Below are 21,604 nucleotides of genomic sequence, written 5' to 3'. Positions count from 1 at the left end.
AAAAAACATGTGGGAGACCATGAATTTACAAAAAGGGACCAACAGGTCAATAAGAATGTGGAAGATTTTGAGAACTCTCTAATATGTACAAAAAAATAATAAAATGAATAGGGACAAAGCAGACTATGAACAGGGAGAAGTACATACATATGATAGAAAGAAATGGGAAAATAAATATCCCCCACAGGTAAATTATTCCAGATTTCCCTACGGGAATAACCAAGAACAAAGGAATGCCAGGTTTAATAGGAATTTTAAACCCCGTCAGAACACACAAAGAGAATGCAGGGAAAGAAGGGAATATACAGTACCAGTGAAAAATAGGTACGAACCATTAGAAACACAGGAAACTCCAGAGTATTGGAGTCCAGATTACAGAATGAATAAAACAGGATCATATGAACAAGGAAATGGTAGAAATAGAAGGGAGGGAGATTATACAACACCAATGGGATATAGGAACCAGGATTTTTTAGGGGAGACCCCCAGATCAAATTACCCGCCATACAAAAACGGGGACCAAAGTGGCCGATTAAAAAGACCAAGCGATTACGATCTAGAGGAAAACCAGGAGGGAGGAAGCAGAAAAGACCTAAAAAGAAAGTAAAAGGGAAAGGTGTATTTAATTTGTCAAAGAAAATATTGAGTTAGGAGGAAGTCAATCTATTAGAAAAAGGGCTTAATTACGCCCGGCAAACAAACCTAATTTGTTCTCACTCTTTATTGATTTGAATAGATACGTTAGGTCCCTCAGCCAAAAAAGATACTTTGCCCTCAAAAAACAAAAAGAACAAGATTATGCAGTTACCCTCAATTCAGAAGATGAAATTCTAGTCAAAATTCTTGAGTCTCTTTCCATGGATAACACCATTGTCCCTGAAAGCACATATCTATATGATGCTAATAATGAGACCAATAGAATGAGATTCAAGAATAAATCGGAATTTTACCTGTTGCAATACCGAGGACCATACATAGAAAGTTTATACAAAAAAACTATGGACGAATTTAGGGAGTTATGGGAAAAAACAGAGAAAAGTCCATTAAGAGATAATCTTACAAAACAAGAACGGAAGGCGCTAAAAGCTTTATGTGATGATAAAAGTATAACAATAAAACAGGCCGATAAAGGGGGGGAGGGGTCGTGATTATGGACACTACAGAATATATAAAAGAAGCTTATAGGCAATTGGGGGATGAGGAATATTATGCCAAACTGGTAGGTGATCCCACTCTGAAGTTCCAGAATGAATTTAAACATCTGTTGGAGGAAGGACTATACACGGGAGCAATATCCAAAGAGGTTCGCACTTTCCTATTCACTCCACAACCCATTATACCAACTTATTATTTTTTACCCAAAATTCATAAGACACTTTCCTGACCCCCTGGCAGGCAAATTATAGCTGGTATTGGGTCAATGACCAATAATCTATAATTTTTCGTTGATAATTATCTTCAAAAATATGTTTTACAGCTAGACTCATATATAAAAGACACAACACATTTTTTACAAAAAATTAATGAAGTAAAATGGAAAGAAAATTATTATTTCATCACAAGTGATGTTGAATCACTATATTCTAATATAGAGCACAATTTAGGGATTAAAGCAGTTAAAAGTTATCTCATTAAAGACCCAAAGATATCACATGATCTTTGCACGTTTATTTTACAGTCAATTCAATTCATATTATCACATAATTATTTTGTTTTTTATTCAAATTTTTATTTACAGTCTAAAGGTACCGCCATGGGGACCAGGTTTGCCCCCAGCTTCGCCAACCTGCTCATGGGGTGTTTTAAAGAACATCATGTGTGGGGCGGTGGATATGGGGGGAACCTGGTCCTCTATGGTAGGTACATAGACATTGTTTGGGAGGGAGATCAGGAGTCTGTAATTAATTTCACTGATAAATTAAATAATAATTTATATGGTTTGAAATTCACCAGCACATTTCACAAGGAGAGTGTGAGCTTCTTGGATATTGCTCTCGTGGTAGAGAATGGGGAAATTAGGACAGAGACCTATGTGAAATCTGTCGACCAAAACAGATATCTCGAATACATGAGTAACCATCACATAAAATGGAAGAACAATATCCCCAAAAGCCAGTTTATGAGAATAAAAAGGAATTGTTCGACACAGGAAGCTTTTGAGAGACAGAGTGGGGACATCTACCAGGCCTTTAGGGAACAAGGATAACCAGAAGAATTATTGAACGACTCCTTGGAAGTCGTTAAATTAATGGATAGGGGGGATCTGCTTAACCCTGAATAGAAGACCAAAAAGGGAAATAATAGAAAAGAAAAGGGAGCAGTATTCGTAACACAATACAACACCAAAGCCATGAGGATTAAAAAGATAGTAAAGAAAAACCTACACCTCTTAGAACTAGATGAGGTTATGAAAACATAAATAGAAATAAGAAATACTGTAGTGTTCAGAAAATTCAATAATTTGAAAAATAAATTAGCCCCTAGTTTCTTTACAAATCAAGAAAAACAAGTACAAAAATCCACCTGGTTACCAGAAAAACCCAAGGGGTACTTTACATGTGGAGGGGATAAATGTACATCCTATTCATTTGGAGAGAAATTCCCTATCAAGGAATTTATTAACTGCAAAACAGAATATATTATCTATTTATTAACTTGTAAATGAGGCCTACAGTATGTAGGGCGCACTATCCGTAATTTGCATGTAAGATACATGGAACATAAAAGAAATGTCTGCAAGATGACATCAACCAACAGTTTATACAAACACCTTGCAAAATGTCAAAAAGGGGATGTAAGAGGAATAACCATGATCGGCATAGAACATATATGACACACAGATAGAGGAGGAGATAGATATGTCCAGTTATGCAGACGAGAAGCGTTCTGGATATTCAGATTTAGAAGCCTAGTACCCCAGAGCCTGAACGATACAATTGAAATGAAAAACATATAGGGAACCTAATTAAAGTGATTGGGCTAGGGAATCTGGGTCATTGCAGGTGGACATGAGTGTAGGTTATTACCCTGCAGGGCATGCTCGTCTGCGTGGACCACCATCACATAGGTGTTATAACATGAGAGATGTGGGGGATCTGGTCTGGTTTCAGTTGCAAGTATGCAACCTAATTATGCATGCATATATTATTTTTATATATATTTTTTATATATAATTTTTTGTATTTTTTTGTAAATTATATATTTGTATTTATTTTTATTTTTTTTAATTTATTTATGTATGTATTATATACTTTTTATATTTATGTATGTAATATTACATTGTATGGTCAGGGAATATATATACGCAGTCCCTATAATGAATTGGTACCCTGTGAAATATTAAATATTATATATTATAATATATTTTAATCATCTGCTTATGAAATCATTATTGATAATATTGGAATTATTGTTAGGATGGCGAGCTGAGTAAATAATAAAAGCAAAGAATGAGGCTGATAAAGAGTTAATATGAGGCAGAGTATGAAGATTGGTAAAATCCGGGTTTAAAAGCGAGGCTTGAAACGCAAAATGAGGCGTGAGATACATATAATCTGTGAAAAGGAAAAATGGCCGCCAACTAAAAAGTATTGGCTGTTCAAAACGAAGCTTGGTCATAAAGATGGCCACCGGAATCTATAAATAAGAGATATGAAAACGAGGCTTGACACGCTAATGTGGAGGTTCGCAATGAAAAACCGCGCGAACGGGCACCGCTTAAATAGCAGAGGCAGACGCTATGGAGGCACCCAGATGATGAAGCCGCTGATATATCAATAGGCGGAGAAACGCGTATTGGGAGCCCCGCGATAGCCTGGAAATACAGCCCAGCGCCGCTACTGTATCGGCACACAGCCCTTTACTATCTATTTACTATTATTACTATTATTACTATTACTATTTAAATCATTGGACGGACACCACCTGGAGCCTGTCCCTTTATAAAAAGGTACTGTAGACCATCCAAAAGGATTACAAATTCAATCTGGCTTGGATAAAGGGAGGAAGTATAATTCTACAGCTAATCCTGCAAGATCCATCTCATTAAAAACGGCCCTGGGACTGGTAACTATAATACAAAAGCCTCTGTGATATAATAAACAATCACTTAACAACTAAAGCCTCAGTATATATATAGACACTTAAAGCTAAACTCAGCCTCGCCTCAATTGCTATATGTTTTATGTTGTATGTCATGTATGTCTAAGAATACCTTTTTATATTGTGTAATGAAATATGCTTTTTTAATAAATTTGTGTTAATATAATTCTGGCATCTGAATGGTTAATTGTTTTTTTTGGCTGAGCAGCGCCCCCTAGGTGTACCAGCTTGCAACTGGATACCAAACCTATATTACATGTCCTGCCTGTATTAGTATCACACGTCCTGCTTGTCATAGTATCACACGTCCTGCCTGTCAAAGTATCACACGTCCTGCCTGTCGTAGTATCATGCCTCCTGCATGTAGTAGTATCACACGTCCTGCCTGTCATAGTATCACACGTCCCGTCTGTCATAGTATCACACCTCCTGCATTTAGTAGTATTACACCTCCTGCATGTAGTTGTATCACACGTCCTGCCTGTCATAGTATCACACGTCCTGCCTGTCGTAGTATCACATGTCTTGCCTTTCAAACTATCACACGTCCTGCCTGTAGTAGTATCACACATCCTGCCTCTAGTAGTATCACAAGTCCTGCCTGTAGTAGTATCACACATCCTGCCTGTCATAGTATCACACATCCTGCCTGTCATAGTATCACACATCCTGCCTGTACTAGCATCACACGTCCTGTCTGTAGTAGCATCACATGTCCTGCCTGTAGTAGTATCACACGTCCTGCCTGTCACAATATCACACGCCCTGCCTGTCATAGTATCACACCTACTGCCTGTTGTAGCATCACACCTACTGCCTGTTGTAGCATCACACCTCCTACCTGTTGTAGCATCACACCTCCTACCTGTTGTAGCATCACACCTCCTGCCTGTTGTAGCATCACATGTCCTGCCTGTAGTAACATCACATGTCCTGCCTGTAGTAGTATCACACCTCCTGCCTGTAGTAGTATCACACCTCCTGCCTGTAGTAGTATCACACCTCCTGCCTGTAGTAGTATTACACGTCCTGCCTGTCATAGCATCACACGTCCTGTCTGTAGTAGCATCACACGTCCTGCCTGTAGTAGTATCACAGATCCTGCCTGTAGTAGTATCACATGTCCTGCCTGTAGTAGCATCAACCCTCCTGTCTGTCGTAGCATCATACCTCCTGCCTGTTGTAGCCGGAGTATCACACCTCCTGCCTGTAGTAGCATCACACGTCCTGCCTGTAGTAGTATCACACATCCTGCCTGTCGTAGCATCATACCTCCTGCCTGTAGTAGTATCACACCTCCTGCCTGTAGTAGCATCATACCTCCTGCCTGTTGTAGCCGGAGTATCACACCTCCTGCCTGTAGTAGCATCACACGTCCTGCCTGTAGTAGTATCACACATCCTGCCTGTCGTAGCATCATACCTCCTGCCTGTAGTAGTATCACACCTCCTGCCTGTAGTAGCATCATACCTCCTGCCTGTTGTAGCCGGAGTATCACACCTCCTGCCTGTAGTAGTATCACACGTCCTGCCTGTAGTAGTATCACACATCCTGCCTGTCGTAGCATCACACCTCCTGCCAGTCATAGTATCACACCACCTGCTTGTCATAGTTTCACACGTCCTGCCTGTCATAGTATCACACCACCTGCTTGTCATAGTATCACACGTCCTGCCTGTCATAGTATCACACTTCCTGCCTGTCATAAAAGCTAGACAGGGATTGGTAAAGCTGGAACGAGAATTGCTGAACCCCAGGCTGGTACTGCTTAGACTGATCATCTGGCAGCACTGGTGGCACTTGGACTTTATGCCAGTCAGAACATGTAGCACTTCGATTGTACAACGGATTGGCACCAATGGAGCTGAACACCAGGCAGAACTAGTGGCACACAGTCTATACAGCAGGCAGGACTAGTGGCATGCAGTCTATACAGCAGAAAGGACTAGTGGCACTCAGTCTATAGAGCAGGCAGAACTAGTGGCACGCAGTCAATACAGCAGACAGGACTAGTGGCACTTAGTCTATACAGCAGGCAGGGCTAGTGGCACTCAGTCTATACAGCAGGAAGGACTAGTGGCACTCAGTCTACACAGCAGGAAGGACTAGTGGCACTCAGTCTATGCAGCAGGCAGGACTGGTGACCCCCATCTATATAGCAGGAAGGAATAGTGGCACTCAGGCTATACAGCAGACAGAAATAGTGGCACTCAGTCTATACGCAGGCAGGACTAGTGGCACTCAGTCTATACAGCAGGCAGAACTAGTGGCACTCAGTCTATACAGCAGGCAGGACTGGTGACACTCAGTCTATATAGCAGGAAGGATTAGTGGCACTCAGGCTATACAGCAGACAGAAATAGTGGCACTCAGTCAATACAGCAGACAGAAGTTGTGGCACTCAGTCTATAACGAGGCAGGACTAGTGTCACTCAGTCTATACAGCAGGCAGGACTAGTGGCACTCAGTCTATACAGCAGACAGAACTAGTGGCACTCAGTCTATACAGAAGGGATGCGGTCATTTGGTCTACTGCATTATGGTCGACAGTCATTAGGTCGAATCCATTAGGTCGACATGCTAAAAGGTCGACATGACTCTAGGTCGACATGGGAAAAGGTCGACATGATTCTAGTTCGAAAGGTCATTAGTTCGACAGGTCATTAGTTCGACAAGGTCATTAGTTCGACATTGTCTATGTCGACATTCACAAGGTCGACATGGAGTTTTTCACTGTTTTTGGAGCCAACATGTGCCGACAGGCGGTATTTCATGCCCTACCATCCACTAGGGCGTGGTGGGAGAATAAAATAGTGTGCCGAGCGTAGCGAGGCACCGTGCCCGACGCATCGCGAGCGTAGCGAGCGATGCGAGGGGATGCAGTGCACTTTAAACTGTGTCCATGTCGACTGTGTTGACATTCAGGTAAAAAAACAGTGAAAAACCCCATGTCGACCTTGTGAATGTCGACATAGACAATGTCGAACTAATGACCTTGTCGAACTAATGACCTGTCGAACTAATGACCTTTCGACCTAGAATCATGTCGACCTTTTCCCATGTCGACCTAGAGTCATGTCGACCTTTTATCATGTCGACCTAATGGATTCGACCTAATGACTTTCGACCATAATGCAATAGACCAAATGATCCCAACCCGGACTAGTGGCACTCAGTCTATACCGCAGGTAGATCTTGTGGCAGTCAGTCTATACAGCAGGCAGGACTAGTGGCACTCAGTGTATACAGCAGAACTAGTGGCACTCAGTCTATACAGCAGGTAGATCTTGTGGCAGTCAGTCTATGCAGCAGGCAGGACTAGTGGCAGTCAGTCTATGCAGCAGGCAGGACTAGTGGCACTCAGTCTATACAGCAGGCAGGACTAGTGGCACTCAGTCTATACAGCAGACAGAACTAGTGGCACTCAGTCTATACAGAAGGCAGGGCTAGTGGCACTCAGTCTATACAGCAGGACTAGTGGCACTCAGTCTATAACGCAGGTAGATCTTGTGGCAGTCAGTCTATGCAGCAGGCAGGACTAGTGGCATTCAGTCTATGCAGCAGGCATGACTAGTGTCACTCAGTCTATGCAGCAGGCAGGACTAGTGGCACTCAGTCTATACAGCAGGCAGGACTAGTGGCACTCAGTCTATACAGCAGGCAGGACTAGTGGCACTCAGTCTATACAGCAGACAGAACTAGTGGCACTCAGTCTATACAGAAGGCAGGGCTAGTGGCACTCAGTCTATACAGCAGGACTAGTGGCACTCAGTCTATAACGCAGGTAGATCTTGTGGCAGTCAGTCTATGCAGCAGGCAGGACTAGTGGCATTCAGTCTATGCAGCAGGCATGACTAGTGTCACTCAGTCTATACAGCAGGCAGGACTAGTGGCACTCAGTCTATACAGCAGACAGAACTAGTGTCACTCAGTCTATACAGAAGGCAGGGCTAGTGTCACTCAGTCTATACAGAAGGCAGGGCTAGTGGCACTCAGTCTATACAGCAGGACTAGTGGCACTCAGTCTATACCGCAGGTAGATCTTGTGGCAGTCAGTCTATGCAGCAGGCAGGACTAGTGGCAGTCAGTCTATGCAGCAGGCAGGACTAGTGGCACTCAGTCTATACAGCAGGCAGGACTAGTGGCACTCAGTCTATACAGCAGACAGAACTAGTGGCACTCAGTCTATACAGAAGGCAGGGCTAGTGGCACTCAGTCTATACAGCAGGACTAGTGGCACTCAGTCTATAACGCAGGTAGATCTTGTGGCAGTCAGTCTATGCAGCAGGCAGGACTAGTGGCATTCAGTCTATGCAGCAGGCATGACTAGTGTCACTCAGTCTATGCAGCAGGCAGGACTAGTGGCACTCAGTCTATACAGCAGGCAGGACTAGTGGCACTCAGTCTATACAGCAGGCAGGACTAGTGGCACTCAGTCTATACAGCAGACAGAACTAGTGGCACTCAGTCTATACAGAAGGCAGGGCTAGTGGCACTCAGTCTATACAGCAGGACTAGTGGCACTCAGTCTATAACGCAGGTAGATCTTGTGGCAGTCAGTCTATGCAGCAGGCAGGACTAGTGGCATTCAGTCTATGCAGCAGGCATGACTAGTGTCACTCAGTCTATACAGCAGACAGAACTAGTGTCACTCAGTCTATACAGAAGGCAGGGCTAGTGTCACTCAGTCTATACAGAAGGCAGGGCTAGTGGCACTCAGTCTATACAGCAGGACTAGTGGCACTCAGTCTATACCGCAGGTAGATCTTGTGGCAGTCAGTCTATGCAGCAGGCAGGACTAGTGGCAGTCAGTCTATGCAGCAGGCATGACTAGTGGCACTCAGTCTATGCAGCAGGCAGGACTAGTGGCACTCAGTCTATGCAACAGGCAGGACTAGTGGCACTCAGTCTATGCAGCAGGCAGGACTAGTGGCACTCAGTCTATGCAGCAGGCAGGACTAGTGGCACTCAGTCTATAAAGCAGGCAAGACTGGTAACACTCGATCTGGACAGCAGGCAGGACTAGTGGCACTCAGTCTGTGCAGCAGGCAGAACTTGAGGCACTCAGTGTATGCAGCAGGCAGGATTAGTGGCACTCAGTCTATACGCAGGCAGGACTAGTGGCACTCAGTCTATACAGCAGGCAGGACTAGTGGCACTCAGTCTATACAGCAGGCAGGACTAGTGGCACTCAGTCTATACAGCAGATAGAACTAGTGGCACTCAGTCTATACAGCAGGCAGAACTAGAGGCACTGAGTCTATACAGCAGGCAGAACTAGAGGCACTGAGTCTATACAGCAGGCAGGACTAGTGGCACTTAGTCTATACAGCAGGCAGGACTAGTGGCACTCAGTCTATACGCAGGCAGGACTAGTGGCACTTAGTCTATACAGCAGGCAGGACTAGTGGCACTCAGTCTATACAGCAGGCAGGACTAGTGGCACTCAGTCTATGCAGCCGATAGAACTAGTGGCACTCAGTCTATACAGCAGATAGAACTAGTGGCACTCAGTCTATACAGCAGATAGAACTAGTGGCACTCAGTCTATACAGCAGGCAGGGCTAGTGGCACTCAGTCTATACAGCAGATAGAACTAGTGGCACTCAGTCTATACAGAAGGCAGGGCTAGTGGCACTGAGTCTATACAGCAGGCAGGACTAGTGTCACTCAGTCTATACAGCAGACAGAACTAGTGGCACTCAGTCTATACAGCAGGCAGAACTAGAGGCACTGAGTCTATACAGCAGGCAGGACTAGTGGCACTTAGTCTATACAGCAGGCAGGACTAGTGGCACTTAGTCTATACAGCAGGCAGGACTAGTGTCACTCAGTCTATACAGCAGGCAGGACTAGTGTCACTCAGTCTATACAGCAGACAGAACTAGTGGCACTGAGTCTATACAGCAGGCAGAACTAGTGGCACTCAGTCTATACAGCAGGCAGAACTAGAGGCACTGAGTCTATACAGCAGGCAGGACTAGTGGCACTTGGAGTTATGATAGTAATGATATTAATATTTGCAATCATATAACAGACCGAATGCCAGTCTTCCTGATCATACCACAGATCCAGTGCTAGTTTATGCTATCATACTGCAGACCCAGTGCCAATCTTGCCGATCATACCAAATATCCAGTGCCAGCCTTTTCGATCATACCAAATATTCAGTGTGAGTCTCTCTAATCATACCATAGATCCAGTGCCAGTCTCCCTAATTCCACCACAGATCCAGTGCCAGTCTCCCCAATCTTACAGTCTACCCATAACCAGTCTCCCTGACCATAAGCAAGCCAGTGCCAATCTCCCCAATCATGTGCCAGTCTCCCGAATCATACCATGGCACAGACCCAGTGCCAGTCTCCTTTATCATTCTGCAGATGCAGTGCCAGTCTCCATGTTCATACGCAGACCCAGTGCCAGTCTAAACGATCATACCACAAACCCAATGCCAGTCACCCAGATTATGGGCCTTATTCTAGTTCACTCTTTCTGACAAAATCCTTACTACAAGTTCATGAGATCCGGGAATGCGAGACTTCTGGAATGTTCTGGTAGGCTGGGGAGCCTTGCTCAGTGCCTGTGCCACCGCCTCATCCGATATGTCCTCTACCCGCTGGGCACTGAGCAACATACTGGCCTCCTACAAGACAGAGAGTGGGTTATAAAGACAGCGATGATTTCTAACAAATTAATAATGTAAAAAAAAATGATTGACAACCTTAATAATAAGAAATGTACTTTAATATAATGATGTAAGAATAGCTCCAGAATTGTACACATCATTTTGTTCAGTGTAAAATATATCATATGGGCATCTTTGTGCAAATCGGTTTAACAAGCAGCTTCTGATTACAATGATATACAGCCTGCCTATATTCTGTGTGCATTTGTGACTGTATCTGCATAAAAGTGTTCTGCTACAGTGTCTCCCAGACAGACAGTGTAACATTATTTGGTATTCACATGCAGCTGTAATATAGGCACGCCACATATCATTATATGCGACTGTATGGGGTCAAAAGTAATTAGGTCGACATGCAAAAGATCAACATTGGGGAAAGTTTTTCATGCTTTTTTCAGTGTCCTTTTCTATGTGTGAGCATGGTGACCCCCTAATAGTGGATCCTCTGTACAAAGGGACCGAGGGTCCTGACCTGTGCCGTGTATCCTGGATGATCAGTCATTAAGGGTCATTCTGGTTCTCTCCCTCCCCCACGCCCAGGGCCGGTGCAAGGCACTGGAGTGCCCCAGGCAGGGGGGCACCCGGCTCCCTCCTGCTCCACGGAGAGGTGGGGGTGTGCAGGCAGCGAGGGATGGAGGGGGTGCAGGCGGCGGGAGATGCGGCGGACGTACAGATCCGGCGGGCGTGGAGTAACTCCAAGGGGGTAGAGGGAGCAGCGTGACGTGTCTCTCCATGGGGTGGTAGCGGCAGGAGATGCGTCGCTCCATGGGGGGGGGGGGGAGACCGTGGTTTCTCACCTTCTCCTTCATCCGGGGGCTGCTCCCAAGTGGCCGCCCTCCAGTGGCCGGCGCCCTAGGCAAATGCCTAAGGCTGCCTAGTGGTGGCGCCGGCCCTGCCCACGCCTTCCCACAGGGGAGCGATTTATGTGCAGGCTCTCTTGGTGAATGGACTCGGCTACTTGCATAGTCCCCGGACCGTTTGCACAGAGCATTGTGGGTCGGAGGTGGCGGGCCAAGGAAACGCTGGGTGTCACATGACGTAAGCCGCCCACTCTGTCTTTGGCAGAAAGGCCGCAAATAGGCCACAGTCTCCGCTGACTTATATTTGCGTGCCCTGGAGAAATCATTCGATGGTCGGCAGCGGTCACAAGCAAGTGGATACGGTGGTGGTGGGGGTCTGTGATTCGGCGGGTGCGGGACTTGGTAAGCAGCGAGTAACCAGAATCAGGGCCATTCTGTATTATCCTGTTCCCACACCTGGCCTGTATCACATACATCCTTCAGCCCAGCTTCTACAACAATGTCATACCCACCTTGAAGAATCTGCGGATGGCCGGTAGGTGCTGGGCGCTGACCTCCCTCCGAGATGGGTCCACATTTTCCCCGACCTGCAGGGGGAGGAACAGGGGCTTGTCATATGTCATGTATGTTCTTCATTATACGTGTGTCATACATGTAACAGGATTCCAGTGACCACAAACCAGGAGTACAACAATCAAGACCCCAGCCCATTTCTTTTATTTTTTAATAACTAAATACCGCAAACTTTCATGTCTAAAATATTGCACATTATCATTACTAAAAATCGAACATTTTTTAAAAGTCGCACTAAATCGCATGCCGAATTTGTCTAAAAAAGCCGCGCCCTATTACAATTGCAAATTTTTTGAAAAATGTGCGATTTTAAAACATGACTAAAAATCTCACCCCAGGGCTCACATGTGTACACACTGTAAGAAATCAGGGGACTGGGTAGCTGCAGCCAATCAGGACTGGCATTAAACACAGGTGACAACCCCGTGGGAACCAGTGCGTACAGTATATGTGTATATCCATGGGGCTGACAGTATACCCCATATTTATACACTTGTGTGTACCTGCTGTACATGTCTCAATTGGTAGATGACAGAACTAGGTCCTTAGATCCTTACCTGGAACAATGTAATATTAGGGGTGAGAATTAGGAGTCTGGAGCACTGAGTGTCTGGGTGTACTTGGTGACATTAGGTTTGGGGGTGCTGCCCGGAGCACTGAGTGTCAGGTGTACTTGGTGACATTAGGTTTGGGGGTGCTGCCCAGAGCACTGAGTGTCTGGGTGTACTTGGTGACATTAGGTTTGAGGGTGCTGCCTGGAGCACTGAGTGTCTGGGTGTACTTGGTGACATTAGGTTTGGGGGTGCTGCCTGGAGCACTGGGTGTCTGGGTGTACTTGGTGACATTAGGTTTGGGGTGCTGCCCGGAGCACTGAGTGTCTGGGTGTACTTGGTGACATTAGGTTTGGGGTGCTGCCGGAGCACTGAGTGTCTGGGTGTACTTGGTGACATTAGGTTTGGGGTGCTGCCTGCAGCACTGAGTGTCAGGTGTACTTGGTGACATTAGGTTTGGGGGTGCTGCCTGGAGCACTGAGTGTCAGGTGTACTTGGTGACATTAGGTTTGGGGGTGCTGCCTGGAGCACTGGGTGCCCGGTGTACTTGGTAACATTAGGTTTGGGGGTGCTGCCTGGAGCACTGAGTGTTTGGGTGTACTTGGTGACATTAGGTTTGGGGGTGTTGCCTGGAGCACTGGGTGTCGGTGTACTTGGTGACATTACGTTTGGGTGCTGCCTGGAGCACTGAGTGTCTGGGTGTACTTGGTGACATTAGGTTTGGGGTGCTGCCTGGAGCACTGATTGTCTGGGTGTACTTGGTGACATTAGGTTTGGGGGTGCTGCCTGGAGCACTGAGTGTCTGGGTGTACTTGGTGACATTAGGTTTGGGGGTGCTGCCCAGAGCACTGAGTGTCGGGTGTACTTGGTGACATTAGGTTTGGGGGTGCTGCCCGGAGCACTGAGTGTCGGGTGTACTTGGTGACATTAGGTTTGGGGGTGCTGCCTCGAGCACTGGATGTCTGTGTGTACTTGGTGACATAAGGTTTGGGGGTGCTGCCCGGAGCACTGAGTGTCTGGGTGTACTTGGTGACATTAGGTTTGGGGGTGCTGCCCGGAGCACTGGGTGTCGGGTGTACTTGGTGACATTAGGTTTGGGGGTGCTGCCTGGAGCACTGGGTGTCTGGGTGTACTTGGTGACATTAGGTTTGGGGGTGCTGCCTGGAGCACTGGGTGTCTGTGTGTACTTGGTGACATTTAATTTGGGGGTGCTGCCCAGAGCACTGGGTGTCTGTGTGTACTTGGTGGCATTACGTTTGGGGGTGCTGCCGGAGCACTGAGTGTCTGGGTGTACTTGGTGACATTATGTTTGGGGTGCTGCCTGGAGCACTGAGTGTTTGGGTGTACTTGGTGACATTAGGTTTGGGGGTGTTGCCTGGAGCACTGGGTGTCGGTGTACTTGGTGACATTACGTTTGGGTGCTGCCTGGAGCACTGAGTGTCTGGGTGTACTTGGTGACATTAGGTTTGGGGGTGCTGCCCAGAGCACTGAGTGTCGGGTGTACTTGGTGACATTAGGTTTGGGGGTGCTGCCCGGAGCACTGAGTGTCGGGTGTACTTGGTGACATTAGGTTTGGGGGTGCTGCCTCGAGCACTGGATGTCTGTGTGTACTTGGTGACATAAGGTTTGGGGGTGCTGCCCGGAGCACTGAGTGTCTGGGTGTACTTGGTGACATTAGGTTTGGGGGTGCTGCCCGGAGCACTGGGTGTCGGGTGTACTTGGTGACATTAGGTTTGGGGGTGCTGCCTGGAGCACTGGGTGTCTGGGTGTACTTGGTGACATTAGGTTTGGGGGTGCTGCCCGGAGCACTGGGTGTCGGGTGTACTTGGTGACATTAGGTTTGGGGGTGCTGCCTGGAGCACTGGGTGTCTGTGTGTACTTGGTGACATTTAATTTGGGGGTGCTGCCCAGAGCACTGGGTGTCTGTGTGTACTTGGTGGCATTACGTTTGGGGGTGCTGCCGGAGCACTGAGTGTCTGGGTGTACTTGGTGACATTATGTTTGGGGTGCTGCCTGGAGCACTGGGGTACTTGCTGGTAACAAGCAGGTAGTGGCTGTGTAGGGTATATAGTGATGCTGAGCGGGTACTTACCCAGTGTATGAGGACAAACCGCGGCACCCCACATTATCATTACTAAAAATCGAACATTTTTTAAAAGTCGCACTAAATCGCATGCCGAATTTGTCTAAAAAAGCCGCGCCCTATTACAATTGCAAATTTTTTGAAAAATGTGCGATTTTAAAACATGACTAAAAATCTCACCCCAGGGCTCACATGTGTACACACTGTAAGAAATCAGGGGACTGGGTAGCTGCAGCCAATCAGAACTGGCATTAAACACAGGTGACAACCCCGTGGGAACCAGTGCGTACAGTATATGTGTATATCCATGGGGCTGACAGTATACCCCATATTTATACACTTGTGTGTACCTGCTGTACATGTCTCAATTGGTAGATGACAGAACTAGGTCCTTAGATCCTTACCTGGAACAATGTAATATTAGGGGTGAGAATTAGGAGTCTGGAGCACTGAGTGTCTGGGTGTACTTGGTGACATTAGGTTTGGGGGTGCTGCCCGGAGCACTGAGTGTCAGGTGTACTTGGTGACATTAGGTTTGGGGGTGCTGCCCGGAGCACTGAGTGTCTGGGTGTACTTGGTGACATTAGGTTTGGGGTGCTGCCTGGAGCACTGAGTGTCTGGGTGTACTTGGTGACATAAGGTTTGGGGGTGCTGCCCGGAGCACTGAGTGTTTGGGTGTACTTGGTGACATTAGGTTTGGGGGTGTTGCCCGGAGCACTGGGTGTCGGTGTACTTGGTGACATTACGTTTGGGTGCTGCCTGGAGCACTGATTGTCTGGGTGTACTTGGTGACATTAGGTTTGGGGTGCTGCCTGGAGCACTGAGTGTCTGGGTGTACTTGGTGACATAAGGTTTGGGGGTGCTGCCCGGAGCACTGAGTGTCTGGGTGTACTTGGTGACATTAGGTTTGGGGGTGCTGCCCGGAGCACTGGGTCTCGGGTGTACTTGGTGACATTAGGTTTGGGGGTGCTGCCTGGAGCACTGGGTGTCTGGGTGTACTTGGTGACATTAGGTTTGGGGGTGCTGCCTGGAGCACTGGGTGTCTGGGTGTACTTGGTGACATTAGGTTTGGGGGTGCTGCCGGAGCACTGAGTGTCAGGTGTACTTGGTGACATAAGGTTTGGGGATGCTGCCCAGAGCACTGGGTGTCTGTGTGTACTTGGTGGCATTACGTTTGGGGGTGCTGCCGGAGCACTGAGTGTTGGGTGTACTTGGTGACATTAGGTTTGGGGGTGCTGCCGGAGCACTGGGTGTCTGTGTGTACTTGGTGACATAAGGTTTGGGGGTGCTGCCGGAGCACTGAGTGTCTGGGTGTACTTGGTGACATAAGGTTTGGGGGTGCTGCCTCGAGCACTGGGTGTCTGTGTGTACTTGGTGGCATTACGTTTTGGGGTGCTGCCCGGAGCACTGAGTGTCTGGGTGTACTTGGTGACATTGTGTTTGGGGTGCTGCCTGGAGCACTGAGTGTCTGGGTGTACTTGGTGGCATTAGGTTTGGGGGTGCTGCCCGGAGCACTTAGTGTCGGGTGTACTTGGTGACATTAGGTTTGGGGGTGCTGCCCGGAGCACTGAGTGTCTGGGTGTACTTGGTGACATTACGTTTGGGTGCTGCCCGGAGCACTGAGTGTCTGGGTGTACTTGGTGACATTAAGTTTGGGGTGCTGCCTGGAGCACTGAGTGTCTGGGTGTACTTGGTGACATTAGGTTTGGGGGTGCTGCCTGGAGCACTGAGTGTCGGGTGTACTTGGTGACATTAGGTTTGGGGTGCTGCCTGGAGCACTGGGTGTCTGGGTGTACTTGGTGACATAAGGTTTGGGGGTGCTGCCCAGAGCACTGGGTGTCTGTGTGTACTTGGTGGCATTACGTTTGGGGGTGCTGCCTGAGCACTGGGTGTCTGGGTGTACTTGGTAACATTAGGTTTGGGGTGCTGCCCGGAGCACTGAGTGTCTGTGTGTACTTGGTGACATTAGGTTTGGGGGTGCTGCCCAGAGCACTGGGTGTCTGGGTGTACTTGGTGACATTAGGTTTGGGGTGCTGCCCGGAGCACTGAGTGTCAGGTGTACTTGGTGACATTAGGTTTGGGGTGCTGCCCGGAGCACTGAGTGTCTGGGTGTACTTGGTGACATTAGGTTTGGGGTGCTGCCTGGAGCACTGAGTGTCTGGGTGTACATGGTGACATTAGGTTTGGGGTGCTGCCCGGAGCACTGAGTGTCTGGGTGTACTTGGTGACATTAGGTTTGGGGGTGCTGCCTGGAGCACTGGGTGTACTTGGTGACATTAGGTTTGGGGGTGCTGCCCAGAGCACTGAGTGTCGGGTGTACTTGGTGACATTAGGTTTGGGGGTGCTGCCCAGAGCACTGGGTGTCTGGGTGTACTTGGTAACATTAGGTTTGGGGTGCTGCCCGGAGCACTGAGTGTCTGTGTGTACTTGGTGACATTAGGTTTGGGGGTGCTGCCCAGAGCACTGGGTGTCTGGGTGTACTTGGTGACATTAGGTTTGGGGTGCTGCCCGGAGCACTGAGTGTCAGGTGTACTTGGTGACATTAGGTTTGGGGTGCTGCCCGGAGCACTGAGTGTCTGGGTGTACTTGGTGACATTAGGTTTGGGGTGCTGCCTGGAGCACTGAGTGTCTGGGTGTACATGGTGACATTAGGTTTGGGGTGCTGCCCGGAGCACTGAGTGTCTGGGTGTACTTGGTGACATTAGGTTTGGGGGTGCTGCCTCGAGCACTGGGTGTCTGGGTGTACTTGGTGACATTGTGTTTGGGGTGCTGCCCGGAGCACTGAGTGTCTGGGTGTACTTGGTGACATTAGGTTTGGGGTGCTGCCTGGAGCACTGAGTGTCTGGGTGTACTTGGTGACATTAGGTTTGGGGTGCTGCCTGGAGCACTGAGTGTCTGGGTGTACTTGGTGACATTAGGTTTGGGGGTGCTGCCCGGAGCACTGAGTGTTTGGGTGTACTTGGTGACATTAGGTTTGGGGTGCTGCCTGGAGCACTGGGTGTCTGTGTGTACTTGGTGACATAAGGTTTGGGGGTGCTGCCTGGAGCACTGAGTGTCTGGGTGTACTTGGTGACATTAGGTTTGGGGTGCTGCCTGGAGCTCTGAGTGTCTGGGTGTACTTGGTGACATTAGGTTTGGGGTGCTGCCTGGAGCACTGAGTGTCTGGGTGTACTTGGTGACATTAGGTTTGGGGTGCTGCCCGGAGCACTGGGGTACTTGCTGGTAACAAGCAGGTAGTGGCTGTGTAGGGTATATAGTGATGGTGAGCGGGTACTTACCCAGTGTATGAGGACAAACCGCGGCACCCCAGATTTCGGGTCGCTCGCCCGGCAGAACCCGTACACAATCTGGTTAGTTTTACATTTCTTAGTGAATTCTTCCAGTCTACCAACTGCAGAGAGAGAAAATGGTGGAGAAGTGAGGGGTCGGATACACAGGGGGAGGTACCTGCAAATTAGGAATTATGCCATGAGAAGAGTAGCTGTGAACAGCAGATTCACAATGAAACCCTTAGATCTCTGGCCTAGGATCTCAGCCATACTGTATGTGATGCACATTGTATAGATGTCTGCACCGTACACTGCGATATGCAGATGAGACACCAGGCTGAATCCAGCAGTTCTTAGCATTGATCAAGCTGTAATTCTGAGTGAGGCCACAAGGGGGAGAAGCCACGGGCTCCTACTCAACATAGCAACCCAACTGTGACTGCATGGAAGCTCCTGATCCCATAGTAAGGCTTAGTACCCAGGTATAGGTGCCCCCAGTATAGCACACAGAGATAAGTACAGTATGTCCCTATGTCCTCGTACATCCAGCCTCAATATGCCACGCAGCGTGAGATGCTGGCAGGAGGGAGTCCTACGCAACTCTATTAATATTAGGCATCTTTTTCTGGAACACGAGGCAATGAGAACGTGCCAGAAGATGGTGCTGAGTAATCTGATATTGTTCTGTGGAGCAGATGTATAGAGTCACCCTCAGTCCAAGTGATGGAGCAGATGTATAGAGTCACCCTCAGTCCCAGTGGTGGAGCAGATGTATAGAGTCACCCTCAGTCCCAGTGGTGGTGCAGATGTATAGAGTCACCCTCAGTCCAAGTGATGGAGCAGATGTATAGAGTCACCCTCAGTCCAAGCGGTGGAGAACATGTATAGAGTCACCCTCAGTCCCAGTGGTGGAGCAGATGTATAGAGTCACCCTCAGTCCCAGTTGTGGAGCAGATGTATAGAGTCACCCTCAGTCCCAGTGGTGGAGCAGATGTATAGCGTCACCCTCAGTCCCAGTGGTGGAGCAGATGTATAGAGTCACCCTCAGTCCCAGTTGTGGAGCAGATGTATAGAGTCACCCTCAGTCCCAGTGGTGGAGCAGATCTATAGTCACCCTCAGTCCAAGTGATGGAGCAGATGTATAGAGTCACCCTCAGTCCCAGTGGTGGAGCAGATGTATAGAGTCAACCTCAGTCCAAGTGATGGAGCAGATGTATAGAGTCACCCTCAGTCCCAGTGGTGGAGCAGATGTATAGAGTCACCCTTAGTCCCAGTTGTGGAGCAGATGTATAGAGTCACCCTCAGTCCTAGTGATGGAGCAGATGGATAGAGTCACCCACAGTCCTAGTGGTGGAGCAGATGTATAGTCACCCTCAGTCCCAGTTGTGGAGAACATGTATAGAGTCACCCTCAGTCCCAGTTGTGGAGCAGATGTATAGAGTCACCCTCAGTCCCAGTTGTGGAGCAGATGTATAGAGTCACCCTCAGTCCCAGTGGTGGTGCAGATCTATAGTCACCCTCAGTCCCAGTGGTGGAGCAGATGTATAGAGTCACCCTCAGTCCAAGTGGTGGAGCAGATATATAGAGTCACCCTCAGTCCCAGTGGTGGAGCAGATGTATAGCGTCACCCTCAGTCCCAGTGGTGGAGCAGATGTATAGTCACCCTCAGTCCAAGTGATGGAGCAGATGTATAGAGTCACCCTCAGTCCCAGTTGTGGAGCAGATGTATAGAGTCACCCTCAGTCCCAGTTGTGGAGCAGATGTATAGAGTCACCCTCAGTCCATGCGGTGGAGCAGATGTATAGAGTCACCCTCAGTCCAAGTGATGGAGCAGATGTTTAGAGTCACCCTCAGTCCAAGTGGTGGAGCAGATGTATAGAGTCACCCTCAGTCCTAGTGGTGGAGCAGATGTATAGAGACACCCTCAGTCCAAGTGATGGAGCAGATGTATAGAGTCACCCTCAGTCCCAGTGGTGGAGCAGATGTATAGAGTCACCCTCAGTCCTAGTGATGGAGCAGATGGATAGAGTCACCCTCAGTCCCATTTGTGGAGCAGATGTATAGAGTCACCCTCAGTCCAAGCGGTGGAGAACATGTATAGAGTCACCCTCAGTCCAAGTGGTGGAGCAGATGTATAGTCACCCTCAGTCCCAGTGGTGGAGCAGATGTATAGAGTCACCCTCAGTCCCAGTGGTGGAGCAGATGTATAGAGTCACCCTCTGTCCAAGCGGTGGTGCAGATGTATACAGTCACCCTCAGTCCCAGTTGTGGAACAGATGTATAGAGTCACCCTTAGTCCCAGTTGTGGAGCAGATGTATAGAGTCACCCTCAGTCCTAGTGATGGAGCAGATGGATAGAGTCACCCACAGTCCTAGTGGTGGAGCAGATGTATAGTCACCCTCAGTCCCAGTTGTGGAGAACATGTATAGAGTCACCCTCAGTCCCAGTTGTGGAGCAGATGTATAGAGTCACTCTCAGTCCCAGTTGTGGAGCAGATGTATAGAGTCACCCTCAGTCCCAGTGGTGGTGCAGATCTATAGTCACCCTCAGTCCCAGTGGTGGAGCAGATGTATAGAGTCACCCTCAGTCCAAGTGGTGGAGCAGATATATAGAGTCACCCTCAGTCCCAGTGGTGGAGCAGATGTATAGCGTCACCCTCAGTCCCAGTTGTGGAGCAGATGTACAGTATAGAGTCACCCTCAGTCCCAGTGGTGGTGCAGATCTATAGTCACCCTCAGTCCAAGTGATGGAGCAGATGTATAGAGTCACCCTCAGTCCAAGTGATGGAGCAGATGTATAGAGTCACCCTCAGTCCAAGTGGTGGAGCAGATGTATAGAGTCACCCTCAGTCCAAGCGGTGGAGAACATGTATAGAGTCACCCTCAGTCCCAGTTGTGGAGCAGATGTATAGAGTCACCCTCAGTCCCAGTTGTGGAGCAGATGTATAGAGTCACCCTCAGTCCCAGTGGTGGAGCAGATGTATAGCGTCACCCTCAGTCCCAGTTGTGGAGCAGATGTACAGTATAGAGTCACCCTCAGTCCAAGTGATGGAGCAGATGTATAGAGTCACCCTCAGTCCCAGTGGTGGAGCAGATGTATAGAGTCACCCTCAGTCCCAGTGGTGGTGCAGATGTATAGAGTCACCCTCAGTCCAAGTGATGGAGCAGATGTATAGAGTCACCCTCAGTCCAAGCGGTGGAGAACATGTATAGAGTCACCCTCAGTCCCAGTGGTGGAGCAGATGTATAGAGTCACCCTCAGTCCCAGTTGTGGAGCAGATGTATAGAGTCACCCTCAGTCCCAGTGGTGGAGCAGATGTATAGCGTCACCCTCAGTCCCAGTGGTGGAGCAGATGTATAGAGTCACCCTCAGTCCCAGTTGTGGAGCAGATGTATAGAGTCACCCTCAGTCCCAGTGGTGGAGCAGATCTATAGTCACCCTCAGTCCAAGTGATGGAGCAGATGTATAGAGTCACCCTCAGTCCCAGTGGTGGAGCAGATGTATAGAGTCAACCTCAGTCCAAGTGATGGAGCAGATGTAT

The 21,604-nt window shown here is 48.4% G+C and overlaps 1 protein-coding gene across 1 annotated transcript in view; it reads right to left on the bottom strand.

Moving 5' to 3' along the window:
• The window catches only part of LOC146063569 (uncharacterized), a 121,681-nt gene that overhangs the window by 37,872 nt on the left and 62,205 nt on the right, over positions 1-21,604 (bottom strand). The window contains exons 3-5 of the mRNA XM_083176098.1: positions 18,072-18,184; positions 12,099-12,173; positions 10,610-10,744 (exon numbers count right to left, since the gene is read on the bottom strand). Of these exons, the coding sequence (XP_083032224.1) occupies positions 10,610-10,744; positions 12,099-12,173; positions 18,072-18,184 (323 nt within the window). The remainder of the gene's footprint in view (positions 1-10,609; positions 10,745-12,098; positions 12,174-18,071; positions 18,185-21,604) is intronic.

This window comes from Crinia signifera, chromosome 1 (genome assembly GCF_055691185.1).
Source record: "Crinia signifera chromosome 1, ASM5569118v1, whole genome shotgun sequence".
Taxonomy (NCBI): Eukaryota; Metazoa; Chordata; class Amphibia; order Anura; family Myobatrachidae; genus Crinia; species Crinia signifera.
Note: the sequence above shows the minus strand (reverse complement) of the source record. Positions and strands in the feature narration are given on the sequence as shown.